Consider the following 15862-nt stretch of genomic DNA (forward strand, 5'->3'; position numbering starts at 1 on the left):
AAGTAAGTCTTGAAACACCAAAAGAGAGCTGGAGAAACAGAAGTAGACACAGTATATCCTGGATGTTCATTTACAGGAACATTACAGTACCTACATTTCTGGGTATGTTGGATCTGTGCATTTGTATGTTCACAGGTCATGAGAGCAAGACTACTGACTTAAGATCCCAAAAGTGTAAGTGATGTGAATGGATTAAAAAAAAAGACAGCACTGAGAAGAAAAAGGAAATTACACTATTAAACACTTAACTAAGCCTTAACTGAGCAGCACAGAGCGCTGTCTTCTAACAGACTTAACACAGGGAAGTTTCGTCCCCCCCTTATCGGCACACCACCTTGAAATGCCAAAATACGAAAGGATTCACAGTTGAAGCCTTTTCTTGCATACAACATTAAAATAACTAAAGTGCTCTTTAAGATAAGAGCAACATTATTCTTATCACTGAATGTCAGCAAGCTGCTCACATGAAATCCCACTTTTATAAGCTATTTTAAGTGGTAGAATAAAAGCACAGTGAAAACAAATTTCAGACAGGACAGCCTTGAAATGCATAAAGCAATATTTATGTATATTTGAATAACTGAGAATAATACCAGTAATAACTTTCTTAAAAAGAAAAAAGTATACTCTTCACAAACCATCTTAATGGTTTTCATCAATCATGCTTAATCAAAGCAGAATGACAGAAGCTACCCGATCATTACTCAGCCTGTTCCAATGAATGTTTTCTGTTCCTTTGTAACAACAGATAACAGACTATGGGACAGAAATTCACTGCATTCCTTCAACTAAACACAAAATCCTCCTGAACAAGCTTCTTGTATTCGTATGTTCACATCAATTCTGCAAAGATTTAATATTACCCATATGATTTTTGTCTTCCCCTTCTGCAGTTAAAATATAGTCTAGTACTGCAAAGCACTTCCATGTCTATAAGCTATTACAATGGCTAGTTTCCATTTTACTGACATCAATTCTATCTTTAGTCAAATACTTACTTTTCTGCAATACACAGCTGAAGTTTTCCAGTAAAGCTACCCATTAAGGGTTAGCACAAGCCATATTTATTGAACATTCAGTAGCTGATTATTGCAACTTCAAACTAATAAACTGAGAACGTATCTATACAGTAATCACTATAAAAATATGGCAATCCTGTTTTTTTTTCCTGGACAGTTAACTTCCAGTTTCATATGAAAAAGTTCTTTGAAAAGCATACCCAAACTTGGTGGCAATATCATAGACTTGCTTTTCATGCTGAAGCACCTTCTCTCTATCACCTTCAAAGAGCAAGGTAGCTACACACAGTATGTTGGGATCAAATCCTTTAAACTGCAAAGACAGAAAGCTTCACATTATGTGGTGGAATACAAGTAACAAGTTTTTACTTTGCAAATACATAGCATGTGCTCTGGTTAATAAGTGGTGTTGCAATTAAGGTGAAAGATTAGGAAAAAAAACATCTTTCAAAAATTCACTCCCAAAACAGTCTTAAGTTTGTCCTTGACAGGACCAACATTCACAAGCCCACTGAAATAACAGTTATTATCTCTGTCACCCTTTTTCTCCTGTTAGAAAGCAGGAGAGATGTAACAACTGCCTACATATGCTGAAGAAAGAACAGGTCTTAACTGCTTTGGGCAATTGGGAGACACTTGTATTCTACCAACTATTCCTGTGTTAAAGCAGAAAGATGACTGTGATGACCATAAATGTCACTGCTCTCAAAATAATTGTATCAGAAAATCTCTATGCTGGGAAAAGCACTATGGAAGGAAAACAACTTCTAAACTTGTAGGAGGGAACATATCCCAGTGGAAACGGAGAGAAAATTATTAAAGTTTTAATAGTAATGCAGTGAAGCTGTCTGTATGGCTTTGTTTCAGGAGTAACAATCATGACTCGTATCTCTGCAACTGATCCAAAAAGCCCCTTATTTTCTACATACTTTTTTGTTATTAATTAGCTCTAGTGAACTACCACTAATAAGCAGGTTTCAGATAGAATGAAGAGGAATATAAAGTTGTAATGAAGTTTAATAACTCTTTACCCTTTTTAAGGGTTCTAAATAATAAATTTTTTACAACTATTCTTAATATGCATATTGACCAGCAATTATTGTTTTAAAGCCTTTCCCTTTCCAGTGGCATTCATCTTTTCCGGTCTACTCTGCTTGTGGTAACTTGTTACTTAAGCATCAAGCAAAGCTGTGTTAAATGACATAAATAATCGAGAGATTCAAATTAATCCTTTATGCACAACAGCTATGCTGAGAAAAATCTCATGTAGTTGCTATTCCTTTTATTAGTCTCTTAATGGAGTAGATTTACTGTACTGGAAGTTAACTGAAGGTACGAGAAGGGTTCAAAAAACCAGCATGGAGGCAGAGTATCTTAGGGGTGGCTCAGTCCTCCAGCCAAATCTGCACGGTAAGACCCAGTTATAGACATCCAAATTTCTGAAAAGTAGTATTTCTGAAAAGGATACTGTATCCTACCACGCCAAAAAAACCCCAGAACACCATCATGAAAACCACTGTGAAACATAATATACCTCGGAAGGCAAAGGATCTTTTCCATTAGTCCTACAAAAACAGCATTGCTAACACTTAGAAAAATATTGTTACTACAGTGATAAACTACAAGGACATGAAAAAAGGTCGTGCTTGTATTTCATCTAGTATGAATCCTTTCACTCTATTGTGCCATCTTTTGGCTGTGATGCTCAGGTAACACTTTACAGTTGTCTTTAAGAGGCACTGGAGGAACTAGCTACAGTGTGAACTAGTAGACAAACAATGCCTAGAACATTCATCTATCAGTGAACAGTCCCAAACTACATGGAAGAGTTACCCAGAAAGACTTCATCCCTATTATCTTAAGTGGCATCTGTTGAACAACTACTCTTTACAATAAAAGAATGAAGTATGAATCTGATGTTTACTCCCCTCCCCAGGGAGCAATTCACAGATGAAGTGTAAAATGGATTTGAGCATCTTGGTCCCAGAAACACCTGCAATATCAGCCTCAGGGGACTGAGCCCTGACATAAGAGCTCAGACTGGTCACCAACCTGAAATCTCTGCATCAGTATAACATAGCATTGCTCTTATTTCTCCACAAGTTTTTTCTCCTGCAGAGCTGGAAGAATTTGGGTTGGCATACAACATCCCCTGGTGATACAGTATCTCAAGTAGAGGCAGTGATGCTTGTTTCTAGCTACAGAAGCAGTAGGTACTGCCGACTAGGATTGTTTCAAACCAACAGCTGTCTTATTGCCAAAACCTTTACTACAGCAGACCTGGGAAGGCAGGCAACAGTTTTGGGCTATCTCTAGAACTAATAGGTATTCCCTAACAAAGTAAGTCCCAAGACACCTAGTATTTTCTATTTCAGTAGTTCAAGAAAAAGCAACAGAATCAATACTAGCCACAGTCTCTCAAATAAGCCCACTCCTTGAAGACACTCAATATTATCAGATCAGAATGGGATGTTTACATCCTCCTAACAGTTATCAAAACTCAGGATAATGCAGTTTCCTCCATTTGAATACCCAGGAACTCCCTAGTTAGCTAATCTGAAGGAAAAAAACACAGTAACAAGACAAATGATTTAATACAAAAGCCTAGATGAAATAATTTTAGCACCGGATAATTGCGGATTAAAAAGGGTATTCATTAGGACATATTCCATAAAGACGATAAGAACACTTTACATGGGCGATTCAAGACAAATATCTTGATGTTCTCCCAAAATTTTAGTTCATTGTATAACAAGGTATATCATGCCTTGACAAAAACTGGGAAGAGGAAAAGATAGTAAAGTGTCAGCCCTGCTCCATCTGTTTTAACTGATTATCAGTGATCTCCAAGGTAGATATATTGGTTTCAGTCTTGCTCCATCACTGGCTCATTATTAGACGAGGGACATTAATCTCATCTACAGCTATGACCAGTGAGAACAGCTCTTGTGGAACAACTCCTCAAACACATAATCTCATTTTTGATTAAACCACCTTGAGAATCTCGAGTTATCTGATACTACAAAGTAGGATCTGTTACACTCAAACTCAGCTGCATTAGAGATAGCCTACCAAGAAAATCTTTGATCTTATGAATAGCATGCAAAGTTCCAAACAGTATTAAACCCCAAAAGTTACCTTCGTGATGTAGAATTTTTTCAGTCCATCCAAAAACGATGTAAAAATGGAAGCAACTTGTGGTTTAAGAGCATGACCTTTAGCAGAAAGTGGAAAAAGGTGTGTTAAGGCAAACACTGCTCTTAAAATTCCTACTTCAGTGGGCAAAGAAAATACAGCTTAGTAGTCCAAAGTTGCAAGAATCACTTGGAGAGCTTTAATTATCATAATTAAAGAGACTTCTCTCTACTCATTTAGAAGATGATTTAGGAAAATGTTTTTATTATTTTTCTTTAAAAGGCATACATACAACTGTGCACAAATATTCCATTTAGCACTTTAATTAAGGCTGCCCTAGTTTAGATCTTTATAAGTGTATGGCACATGGAAAATTTTAAAAGAGCACCTCATTACTTTTTACACTACAAAACTAAGCAAAATCAGTGACCTTTTTTAAAGTTATGCCAAAACCACTGAAACCAATAGCTAAAAATGGTGCAAGTTGGGAGTTAAGCTATTTTTTCCTTAACAGTTATGTCACTTGTGCAAAATTTTCTACATAAAGCTAGTAATTGCTTCCTTAATCACATACAGGGAACTAAAATTACCAGGATATATAAATGGTGTCTTGGAGTCTGTTAAATTAACATCTCTGCCTCAGGACTGGGTTTAATTGAGATGAAAGTCTTTTACTGTTTGTTCCATTGTTTTCAGTCACAAGCAACTTCTGAACTCCCATTACTGCTTCACTTTAGCAGTCTTGCATCTGGTCTACATGCTGTGAGCCCAATTCATAAAAAAGTTATGCACCATTTACATGATACTTCCTTCTAAAATACTTCACAAAGTATTTCCTCCTGAATAAAGCATGAACTTCAGCAATTGATTACTCTCCTTCCCTCTCTGGGACTCTCCCTGCAGACACAAACAAATCCCCAGGAGTACACCTTCAAGCACACTTAAGTAAGCACATGAAAAAAGCACCAGATAACAAAAAGGACGTGAATTTATTAAACCAGAATCTGTAAAAACGATTGGATTTAAGCTTACTCAATAATGACAACAAGAAAATTCTATATTGACATGCCAGAGACTATGTTTTGCAGGTGACTGTATTAGCTGCAACCTCAAATCAAAGGAGAAGATTGATTTAATCGGTGTTGGTTTTAAAGCCTGTAATTAGTCAAGCTTCTTCACGATTAAAAAGGAAGTAAAATGTATCTGTCTTCTGTTGAATGTATCTGAGAGAACAACTGTCACAAAAAAAGAGTGACCAAAGCAAGCAGCAAGGCTTGCTGAAAGTCAAGATTTATCAGTGAGGCTTCTATCCAAAGGAAGTTTCAGAAATTCTGACTTACTCAAGTGGTAGTAAAACAGAGGTTTTCAGAGTCTGTCACACTTTACATTTTCATCTTCTAGGTACAACCGAAAATAGCATGGTCTCTGCAAGACCTTCCAGTTCTGCGAACTATTAACTTTTAGATAGTGAAACTTCAGGTTCTCCTCAAGAGTACCTTGAGACAGAACACATCTGTGTTCTTCCTACAGTTTAAAGTGACAGCTTTCCTTAAGAATTGTTCAAAAACAATTGCTCTGCATGTCTGACACTGTCCTATTTAGGTATTTGAACTAGTTGAAATTTCATAAAATCTTTGTATTTAGTAATCTTCTAATAGCTTCACTGACTTTTTATACTTCAAGCCTAGAGCTTAGTTCTATTTGCATACAGTTATGGCATTTACTATGTCTAAGCTTCTCTTAAAAATAGACAGCTCAGTTAGGACAAGTCTGTCATTGCCTCTCTCCCACCCAAACAATCACTGCCACATCAGATTATTTTCTGATAATAATTATTATCAGAATTATAATTCCACTGCTACTTCTAAGGAATCTGTATAGGACTGGTGATGTTTCTGTGAAACATACAGGAACCAACCAACTCACCTTCCAAGTAAGGTGCCTGCATTCTGATTTTTTTTGTCATATCCAACTTCTCATTAGTACACTTAGCAAGAAAATGTTTCATATATCGCAGACAATATTGCAAAACTATAATCTCTGCTCCTTCATAGTAAAATAGAGGAAGCACCTCCACAATTTCAAACTCTCCAGTAGACTATATGCCCAGAATGGAAAAGTAGAAAAAAAATTCTCATGTATTTATATGCAGAACATGGCTCTTTGCTGACTGTTGTAGTTGATTGTTTTCCCAGGGACAAAGACAGGCTTCTGTTCCTGAAGTCACACATTGTGGCACTATCTGGTGTTTGAACTTTGGGTTCATTGTCCTAGTTTTGAGCAACAGAATTACCACCTAAACCAGACTAAAGCTACTAAAAAGTAAAACCCTTGGAAAGAGATATTTGTCCGAGAATACCTACATACTTACCAAACTGAAACTGTGCATTGTCAACAAGGCGAATTGATGCAGGAGCACATCTCTTGGGGGCCAAATTAGGGGAACGAAAGGGAAGAAGAATAAAAAAAGATTATGTACATAGTTTTGCTAAAATTCATTACAATCAAGTTTCTATTTAAAAATAGCATACCAGAGACCTATGGCCATCATCATCATTGAAAAGCAGTGACTATAAGCTTGTTTTCACTTCAATAGCAACATTTATTAGGTATGTCTAGATATAATGCATTGAGAATTTTAAGTTTAACATCAAGCCGACAAAGGTGTAGTCCAAAGACCTTTGGCCTTCAAGTATTGAGTGTTTTCCTAAATTGCCGTATGCACTAAAGATGCCATACTTGATTAGAATACCAAGCTTATGTTGGTATGTAATCAAAGAAACACATACATTACGAATTCATTGAAAAAGTCTAATTCTTGTAGGTTAAGCCTGGCAGACAGCCAAGCACTACACAGCTGCTAACTCACTCCTTCAGGCAGATGGGAGAAAATCAGAAGGGCAAAAGTGGGAAAACTCATGGGCTGAGATGAAGACAGCTTGGTAAGCAAAATGGGAAAAAACACCACCAAAAAGTGATGCAAAAAGCAATCAGTTACCACCAGCTGCCCAATATCCAGCCAGTCCTCAAGCAATGGCAACCCTTGGAAAACTCCCCTCTACAGTTTTATATCTGACCATGATGTTACACAGAATAGTATATTACGCCCCATCCCTGGCAGTGTTCAAGGCCAGACTGGATGGGGCTTTGAGCAACCTGGTCTAGCGGAAGGTGTCCCTGCCTGTGGCAGGGGGGTTGGAACTAGATGACCTTTAAGATCCCTTCCAACCCAAAATGTTCTATGTTTCTATGTTACTATGGTATGGAATACCCCTTTGGTCAATTTGGGTCAGCTGTTCAAACTGCATTTCCTCCCAGCCTCTTGTCTGCTTCCAACCTACTTGCTGGCGGGGAAGAGAATGAAAAATAGAGAAAGTCTTGACAGTGTGTACATGCTGTTCAGCGACAGCTAAAACACTGGTGTGTTAACACTGTTTTGGTCATAAGTACAAAATGCATCACCACTTGGGCTGCTATGAAGAAAATTAACTCCATCGAAGCCAGACCCAGTACAATAATGCTCTGCCATCAGACTGCAATTAAAATCCATATCTGGGTCCAATCTAGATTCTGCACTGTACAGAAATCTGAAAAATAGATTGCCTTCAACTAGGCAAGCTTCTGGTCATGCATATGCCCACATCATGTAATCTGTGATGGCTATGTCCAGTCATACTCACATGTATGGCCACAGGAACATGACAAACCCTGAATTTTAGGCTAGTCTCATCTAATCACGTAAATATGGAAGTATGTCTCTATCATTTTGACATGCTCACCCTCCATCATATCGTTACTATATATCTTATCACACAATAGGAAAAAAGAACATGAAGAACTAAGATAGCTCACCAGGCAGGTTGACAGAAGAAGGCTGGATGAGTGGTTTTAAATGAGACCAAACCACCCATGTCCTGCAGGTTGGTTATTCTTACATTAAAAGTAGACCAATACAGACAAGAAACAGCTTTTCAGACAGCAATCATTGTAATTACTACCAAGATTGATGCAAAGGGCAACAGAAGAGGAATAAGTACTTCAGGCTAAAGTAAGCAGTGAAACAGCAGCAGTAGCAACAGAAGCTTAAAAATGGAGCAACACTAAGTGGCTAATAGTGCCTTTTTTCCTTTTCTACCTAAGCCCATAGCTAGGGAAAAGACACTAGTTCCTTAATTGACTTAAAATGTTGATCAGCCACATGATTAAGCATTCCCAAACAGTCTGCTTAGATACCTTTAACAGGAAGAACAAGCACTAGCAGTAGAAGCATGAAAGAAGAACTGGCAAGTGCTGCTGACTAGTATATACATGTCATTCACATACCAGTTTGAACATCTGGCTTGGAACATTAAGTCATTAATTTAGACCAATCACTGGAAAAAATGTAAAGCTGTGTTTAGTTTGGCATTAATTAAAACATTTCTGAAATTACTTCCCCAACTCAGGGTATATTCCACCATTCATAGAAATTATTTGATACATTCTGCACAGAGCAAAGAGAAATTAATCTAAGATAGCGAAGGAAGAGATTAGCCAGTGTAAGACTTGCTTGGAAGCATAGCCATGAGGAAAAGTGTTACACAATTTGGATATCCATGTCCAGGTTTTGCTGCCTGAAACCATCTGATCACACTATGCAGAAGGATCTATTTAAATACTACACTGTAAGCACAATTTCACCTAAAAATGTCCAGCTCACCTGAAAATGTCACTGTGCTTCAGAAAGTGTTTTCTAAACATAAGCCATATCCTTCCATTGCATGATTTTTGTTCCTTTGTCACTTCAGAACCATGAATTCAACTGCCTTCTACTTGCATGCTGCAACTTAATTCCTTTAAATACTGGTTCCTTTTACATAGTCCTGAATTAATCTGAGAATAAAGCTCTCCACTGAAGGAGATGCAAAGCCAAATTTTCTGTGCTGAGATATGGAAATAACTCCCATTGAAAAAAAAGCCATCAAAAGGCACATCCATGAGCCTTTTGGCTCAGTACATCAAGTAAATTCAGAACATGCTCAAGCCTCAACTGCATAGTTTCCAAAAGCCTCACAGACCATATACACTTATGGGGTTCATATCTCAAATCCTTGGTTATCAGTTGCCAGAAATACTACAGCATCAGCACATCACTAGTGCTAGAACCTGTGCCCTTGACTGAAGTCAATATCCAACTTTTCTTTACCTGCTTTGCCACTTCCCTTAAGCAGGCCACCCCTCGTTCAAAGTTAGGGAAGACCACAGAGCCATACTTCTGGTATTCAGGGACTGGGCGAATCTTTATCGTAACTTCAGTAACCACTCCAAGAGTCCCTTCAGGAAGAAAGAAGAACTGAGTAAAGTATTGCAAGATGTACTTCTTGCAAGTTACCCAACTTAACAAATGTTTACCGGGATGTCCTAAGTTAACATAAACCAGAAATCCCAAGAGTTCAGTAGTAGGTGATTTATTCCTGACTATTTATATGGTAAATTTTTACAAGACATCCTCTAAATAATGATGTTTGTTACTAGACTTGTAGGCTAACTCCACAGATCTGTTTTAAGCACTGTTCGGAGTTGCTTAACTTCAGCCTTAAGGTCTCAATGTATTACCCTAACAGAAGAAATTCATGCCTGCATAATGCTACCATAGACACGCTGGAAGCCACAGCATAAAGATGGTCAAATCATCAAGCCATTACAGAAGCTGAATAAAGATGCAGTTACATGAAATTATTATGTCTATACCTTCAGATCCCATAATGAAGTGATGGATATCAGGTCCCGTTGACATGCGAGGTACTTGACAGTTTTTTTCTACTATTCCTCTAGGGGTTACCATTTTTATATGAATCACCTGTTCAAACAATATGCAACAACGATCAATGCTAGCATTAAACAATGGGTTTTTTGTACAGTATTTATTTTCTACAAAACTTGATACAGTACAGCTTTGTAGACTTTGAACATCCTGTAAGCAGCCCAAAGAACTTTTGGGATAACCCGGACTATTGTAATTACAATAACACAGCACGGTTTGCCCACATAACAGATTGTTTCCAGTTCTATGCCAAAGCAAGTCAGCTGTTGGCAACATGCAGGCAATGCAAGTTAAAACTGTTTTTTTAACTCAGTGTGGGTAGTACTTTATGAATACTAGGATTTTATTCCAGAATATACATAGTACTTCAGAGGAATAAAAGTGAGGGTTTAAATTTTGCTTAATTTTTGCTTTAGAACTGCTGCTTGATAAAGCTAATATAATTTAATCATTGTTTGCTATAGAAATATTTCTATTGGGAGGAAAGACAAAAGCAAGCTTTATGAAATAGATTATTAACATTAAAACTGCCACAAGACATACATACGTAAGGCTGTATTTCTTGAAACGTTTTTCAAATGTTATTGCATCCAGCGTTATTCATGCACATGCAGTACGGAGCCTAGATATGGGTTTTTTAATCCTTTATTCTATTTTATAGGAAGAAGTGTGGTTTTGGGTTCGGATTTTTTTTTTAGTTAAGCCTTTAAATGAAGCCAAAATGACTGAATTTCAACTAATGGCTTTAAAACTTTCAAGCACAGGTAGCCAAGTAATCTTCATCCTGCTCTGAGTTGTTCAAGAATTTAATTATCTGCATTTTACGAACTGTTGATTCTGCAATAAAGTGGATTTTAGGCAGCTCATGCAACACAACATTTCTAGATATAAAGTTTCCAAAGACGGTAAACACTTCCCTGAAACTTTCTCACTGTGCCATTTTGAAACTCATGAACTGTTCTGAATCAATTTTCAATCCTATTTCCTCCTAATGAAAATTTCAGGAGCGGCTGTAGCCTAAAGTTACGTTTCCATCAAAGAAGAGCCTTTTGCTTCACATCTCCCAGTACAAGCAAAACTACACCATTCGGTAGCACTTCAAGCAGTGGGGGACAGATGACAGATACTTCGTAAGTGCTAGCAGTTTTAGTTGAGCCAGGCCTACTGAATAAAATCTGTGCAGCTCCTGCCAAGCTCAGTTACTGATAGTAAAGTGTCACGCCTGTGCCTGGAACAAATGTGTCTGTGCTATGAGCTAATGAAAAAGCCTGAGATTATGGGGATACATTACCTAGAGTGTGCTTCAAGAAAGGAGGAAAAAACTCCCATGTGTGTAAGGGCTATTGTACAAACTAGAAGAGAAATCTGGAAGTTTGAAGCAAAAAGACAGGCAAAGTCTGAACAGCAATGATTTTAACTTCAATATTTTCAATATATTTGTTATAACATAGAAGGTTGATTTTTAAATCAAAATTTAAAAAACAAATTACCTGGGTTAAAGGTTAACTATTTTAATGCTTAAAATAGGTTCAGCAGTAGAATACTGCCATTGCTTCCTTCCTCAGGATTCCTACAGACCATGTGGAGACATTAGATTTCACTATTATGCATCCACATGGTCAATTAGATCAGCCTACTGATTTGAAAAAACTACTAGCCTAGGGGAGGTAGGGAAAGAGAAGGAGCTAGTTTGCTATCAGTTAGATGATCCAACTAGACTACTTCAGGAATACACAACGTGTAGTAGCAAACATGGGTCTTTTGCAATCACCCTGAATGTTTGACGTGTTTATTACATTGGATTAATAGTGAGCACAAAATAGTGGAAGAAGGCACCAGAGTCAGGACAGGGCAATAATTCCTTAAGCTTGCCAGTGAATACCAAAATGAAATTGACTTTTAGATGAGTGATAAGGATTATTAGTACTAATACCAAAGGCAAGAAAACAAACATTTCAGTCAAGATTTGATGCTAAAACTGTATCACTTAAGAGAACCACAATTTATTACCCCTTTTTCCTCTCACTGTGAGTCTCTATAAGAATTAAACTTCCGAACAGAATCATTAGAAAAAGTATTTGAATTATTTACCATATCTTCAATGTTTCCATAGATGTTTTTTTTCATGCCTGATGCTCGTGTTGCTACCCATCCTCCTAGTGAGCTGAACTCCATGGAGTCTGGTTCATGGCCTGTACAGAAGCCACTTTCAGAAAGCTAAAGAAAGGAAAAAAAAAAAAAAAAAAAAAAAAGCATTCTACAGAGCCTGCATTTGCTTAGTACTCCAAACCTCAATAGCCTAGGTTTTGGGGTAGGTGTTTTTATGTGGAGTTCCAGGCTTTCTTTAAGCACCCTGACCACACCCCCATATATTCCAACACAGGTTTTGTCTTTGACATGTAAATGAAATGCAAATTGATTCTGCTTCTACTGTGCATACATCGTGCTACGTATCAACCTATAATACTCTCCCCATATTTTAAAACTAAGACTGCTATTGTTCATAAGAAGATACAAATTCAATTACATATGGAAAAAACCCTATAACTAAGTAACTGTCAACTTCGCACAAATGCTGCCAATAAATAAGGTACTTAATCTCTTGTTCTTTCTATCCTAATGTGATACGCAGCAGGTCTGCAGAAAATGCGAGCAAATTGCCTGTACTTAATTCTCTCAAGGAGTGATGTGTTTTAATACACAGCCATCTGGTTGGGCTTCTTGTATGCAGTGCGGTCAACTATTTGTGATGCAGATCACGCATTCCTGTACATTAAGTAGTCACTTGTTTCTCATTTTTCTGTATTAACTTGGCTTTGCCATCTGCACAGCACCTGAGTTTGATCTGATGCCCTCAGAATTGCAAAACCAAAACTGTTGGGACAGGAAGAATTAAAGACCCAGTAGTCTCGCATTAAGTGATAACTGTGTTAGTGCATTTGAGATGATCAATTTGCACTGACCAACTGATAATAACTGTGTTGGACATAGGTATTTAAATATACCACATAATGTGGATCTTTAACTGTGTTCTATTGTATAAAGTGGTTCCAACTTAAATGATTGAAAGTCACTTCAATATAATGTTTATGGTGATTCATCTAACTCATGATCCTTTCCCATACCAGAGGATCTTGTGGCTTCATATACTTACTGGTCATATATTAGGAAAGGGTTTGAACCTGTACCCTCCTCATTCTCCAAGGTGACAAGAAATTTGCTTCAGTTACAACTTGCCAATTTCTATAGGTTGTATAAACATTTCTCTGTAGAGTCCACTAATAGCTGGAGCTTTCATCCAGCAGAAAAGTATCTTAATCCCACTAGAGTCACTATCTGAGAGACAAAATGTGAAGTGTACATTGATTTTGAATGCCCCATTATAACACGTACAGCCTAACTTTTGCCAAATACCAGGTTTTCCAAACCCATTCTTTGCTTAGAATTTGGGTCTTAATTTTTAGTTACTGTTATAAGGTTGATAATACCTGTAAATGAGATACTTAAGTAACTTCAGCACCCAAAGAGTGAGGAATACATTAAGAGGCACCAATCTCTTCTCTGCAAGGTAATTCCTAGATAATGCTGGCAACATTACGGCAACAGAAGTTAGATTAGCCTCCAGTCCAAACCTTACTTAATACTGGCAAGCTGCAAACCAAACAAACCTTTCAAATGGTTTTCTCTTTGCACAGTCCAAATGTATACCTGTACTTCTGTGGAAATCTGCATTGGCATTAACTGTAATATTAAAACATAGTTATGCTCAGATTGTACTACACAAAACAAGCACAACTTGGAGTCCTAGTTTTAATCACATGTGATTTGCTAATACTACTGGAATTCTAGTAGATGTAGTAAGAGTTTTTAAAATATATATATATACGCACACTTCAGGTAGATGACCTGATTTTGTTGTATTCTTCACACATTGAAAGAATTGCACAGCAGTCTTTATGTGCTCAGAGTCACTTCATATACTAAAAATATGGTTCATAGCTATTGCATACAATGCTTACCATACTAGTTTGCATGAAAACAATCAAGAATTAAGCTAGCATTCAATGATTTAGACAAGACATGAGGAACAGCTAAGAAATATATTGAGAAATACTAAAATGCTTGACAAGTTAAAAATACCTGTTTTTCCAGATCTTGACCAACAATGCCAGCTTCCACACAAGCTGTTAAGTTCTTCTCATCTATCCAGAGAATCCGATTCTGTTGAAAAGCCAATCAAAACTAAGAATCAGTGTTAAAGACTTTTGTTTATTTCCTTCCCTTTACTACTAATACAATTCCAGTTATTACAGCAGTGGAAGCTGAGCCTCCTCACTGTCAAACAGCTACACAACAGGTTACAGTTTACGAAATCACCACATACCTATTAGTCAATTTATGCTAGGAATGTTTACAGAAACAATACAGAAAAGCCAGAAAGAATTAAGTCAAAACTCTTACAGAAGTTAAGCAATACAATGATTTTTCACAGTTAATATGATTGAAGATGCCTGAATCTGACTATCTGGACATTAAGTATACACCAAGAAAAGTATTCTTAAACATACTCCAAGGGTTAAAGAGACTGTATTCAGTTATTCCAGGTCAGCTCTTGGATTTTGATACAGTAGGCTAGAAGCAAGGTATACTACAGGATGCCAGAGTATGTACGTACTTTAGAAATTTAAAATACTTGAAGGATTGTATCATTTTACCTGATGAGACACTCACTGTCCCATCAGTATATTCTACTAAACAGGAAAAGTAGTAAACGCTACAAGTTACACAGTGCACTAAGCATGATTGTCAATGAGGACAATCCAGGTGAAAGAGAAACTTAAAAAAAAAAAAAAAATTCAATTTATATATATACAGTTTTAGCTTTGTTTACAGTAAGGACACCACAGAAGCTTCAGCTTCTGCTCTTCATTCTTATTAGGTACCCTTCTGGCATACTTTATAATTTTGTGTATTAATATTGTTAAGGAGAACAGCTCTAACTTCCCTTTGCCTTGATTTTTCAAATAACAGAAACATGGACATCTTCTAGTCCAAATTAAACCATGCTTTAAAGCAACTGTCTCAACTCAACATCTGGGCTAATTATTCAAAGTCGGCTATTTCAGCTCCTTTCAGACACCTTCAGTTTCAACATAAACTGTTTAAATTAAGATGTTTATATTTTTATGAAATGTAGACCCTACATACATACATAATACAAAAATACCCATTAGGTGGCTATTAAAATAGTAAAGCTTAGCCAATCATCTTAACTGCTCTGAGACACCCAGGTTTTAACTCTCACAATGCTTCTTTTCAATTTAATTTCCTTATTTTCCCTCCTCATTAATAATTACAAGAAATGGCTTGCAGAGTCATTCAAGACACAAGAAAGAGGTCCATTTTCTGACTTGGTGTGTACTTCCATATCTAGCTGACAAAAGCATGTGTTCTGCCACCTTTGTAGAACAAGACTACTTTGTAATCAGATAAACTTGTCATTTCTCAGTGTAGCAGAAGCACACTGACTGAGCAGAGAAAATGAAGCCAAAACCCCGGTCTTACCTTCAAGGCTAAAGGAGTTAATTAGCTCAGCCAGCGCTCAGGGGCAGTAGAGCCTTACATCAAAGATACAGAGCTGTTTCTGAAGCATCTTATTACCGTGTAGTCATAAAACTATCATTTCAAAAGTGTAAAGCTCTTTCATAATGGGAAGATGAAAACTAGCACTAAATTTTACAGAACTTCATTTCTGGACTGCCAGAAAGCTATAAACTTCACATTCTCAAGATGCTATCTACACAAGAATCTAGTTGTTCTTGTCTTTAACGTTGATCCTTCAAGTTGATTTATAGATCCTACATCACCTTACCAACCTTTTAAGTATTTTTAAGTCTGCAAAAAA

The 15862-nt window shown here is 37.0% G+C and overlaps 1 protein-coding gene across 13 annotated transcripts in view; it reads right to left on the bottom strand.

Annotated features, from left to right (window-relative positions):
- AGPS (alkylglycerone phosphate synthase) overlaps positions 1-15862 on the bottom strand; it is a 78516-nt gene that overhangs the window by 12960 nt on the left and 49694 nt on the right. For all 13 annotated transcript variants that reach the window (XM_030486461.1, XM_030486455.1, XM_030486454.1 and 10 more), the window contains 7 exons: positions 14098-14178; positions 12049-12174; positions 9885-9993; positions 9340-9467; positions 6526-6577; positions 4158-4234; positions 1220-1332 (listed from right to left, as the gene is read on the bottom strand). In XM_030486461.1, the coding sequence (XP_030342321.1) occupies positions 1220-1332; positions 4158-4234; positions 6526-6577; positions 9340-9467; positions 9885-9993; positions 12049-12174; positions 14098-14178 (686 nt within the window). The remainder of the gene's footprint in view (positions 1-1219; positions 1333-4157; positions 4235-6525; positions 6578-9339; positions 9468-9884; positions 9994-12048; positions 12175-14097; positions 14179-15862) is intronic.

Source organism: Strigops habroptila, chromosome 5 (genome assembly GCF_004027225.2).
Source record: "Strigops habroptila isolate Jane chromosome 5, bStrHab1.2.pri, whole genome shotgun sequence".
Lineage (NCBI taxonomy): Eukaryota > Metazoa > Chordata > Aves > Psittaciformes > Psittacidae > Strigops > Strigops habroptila.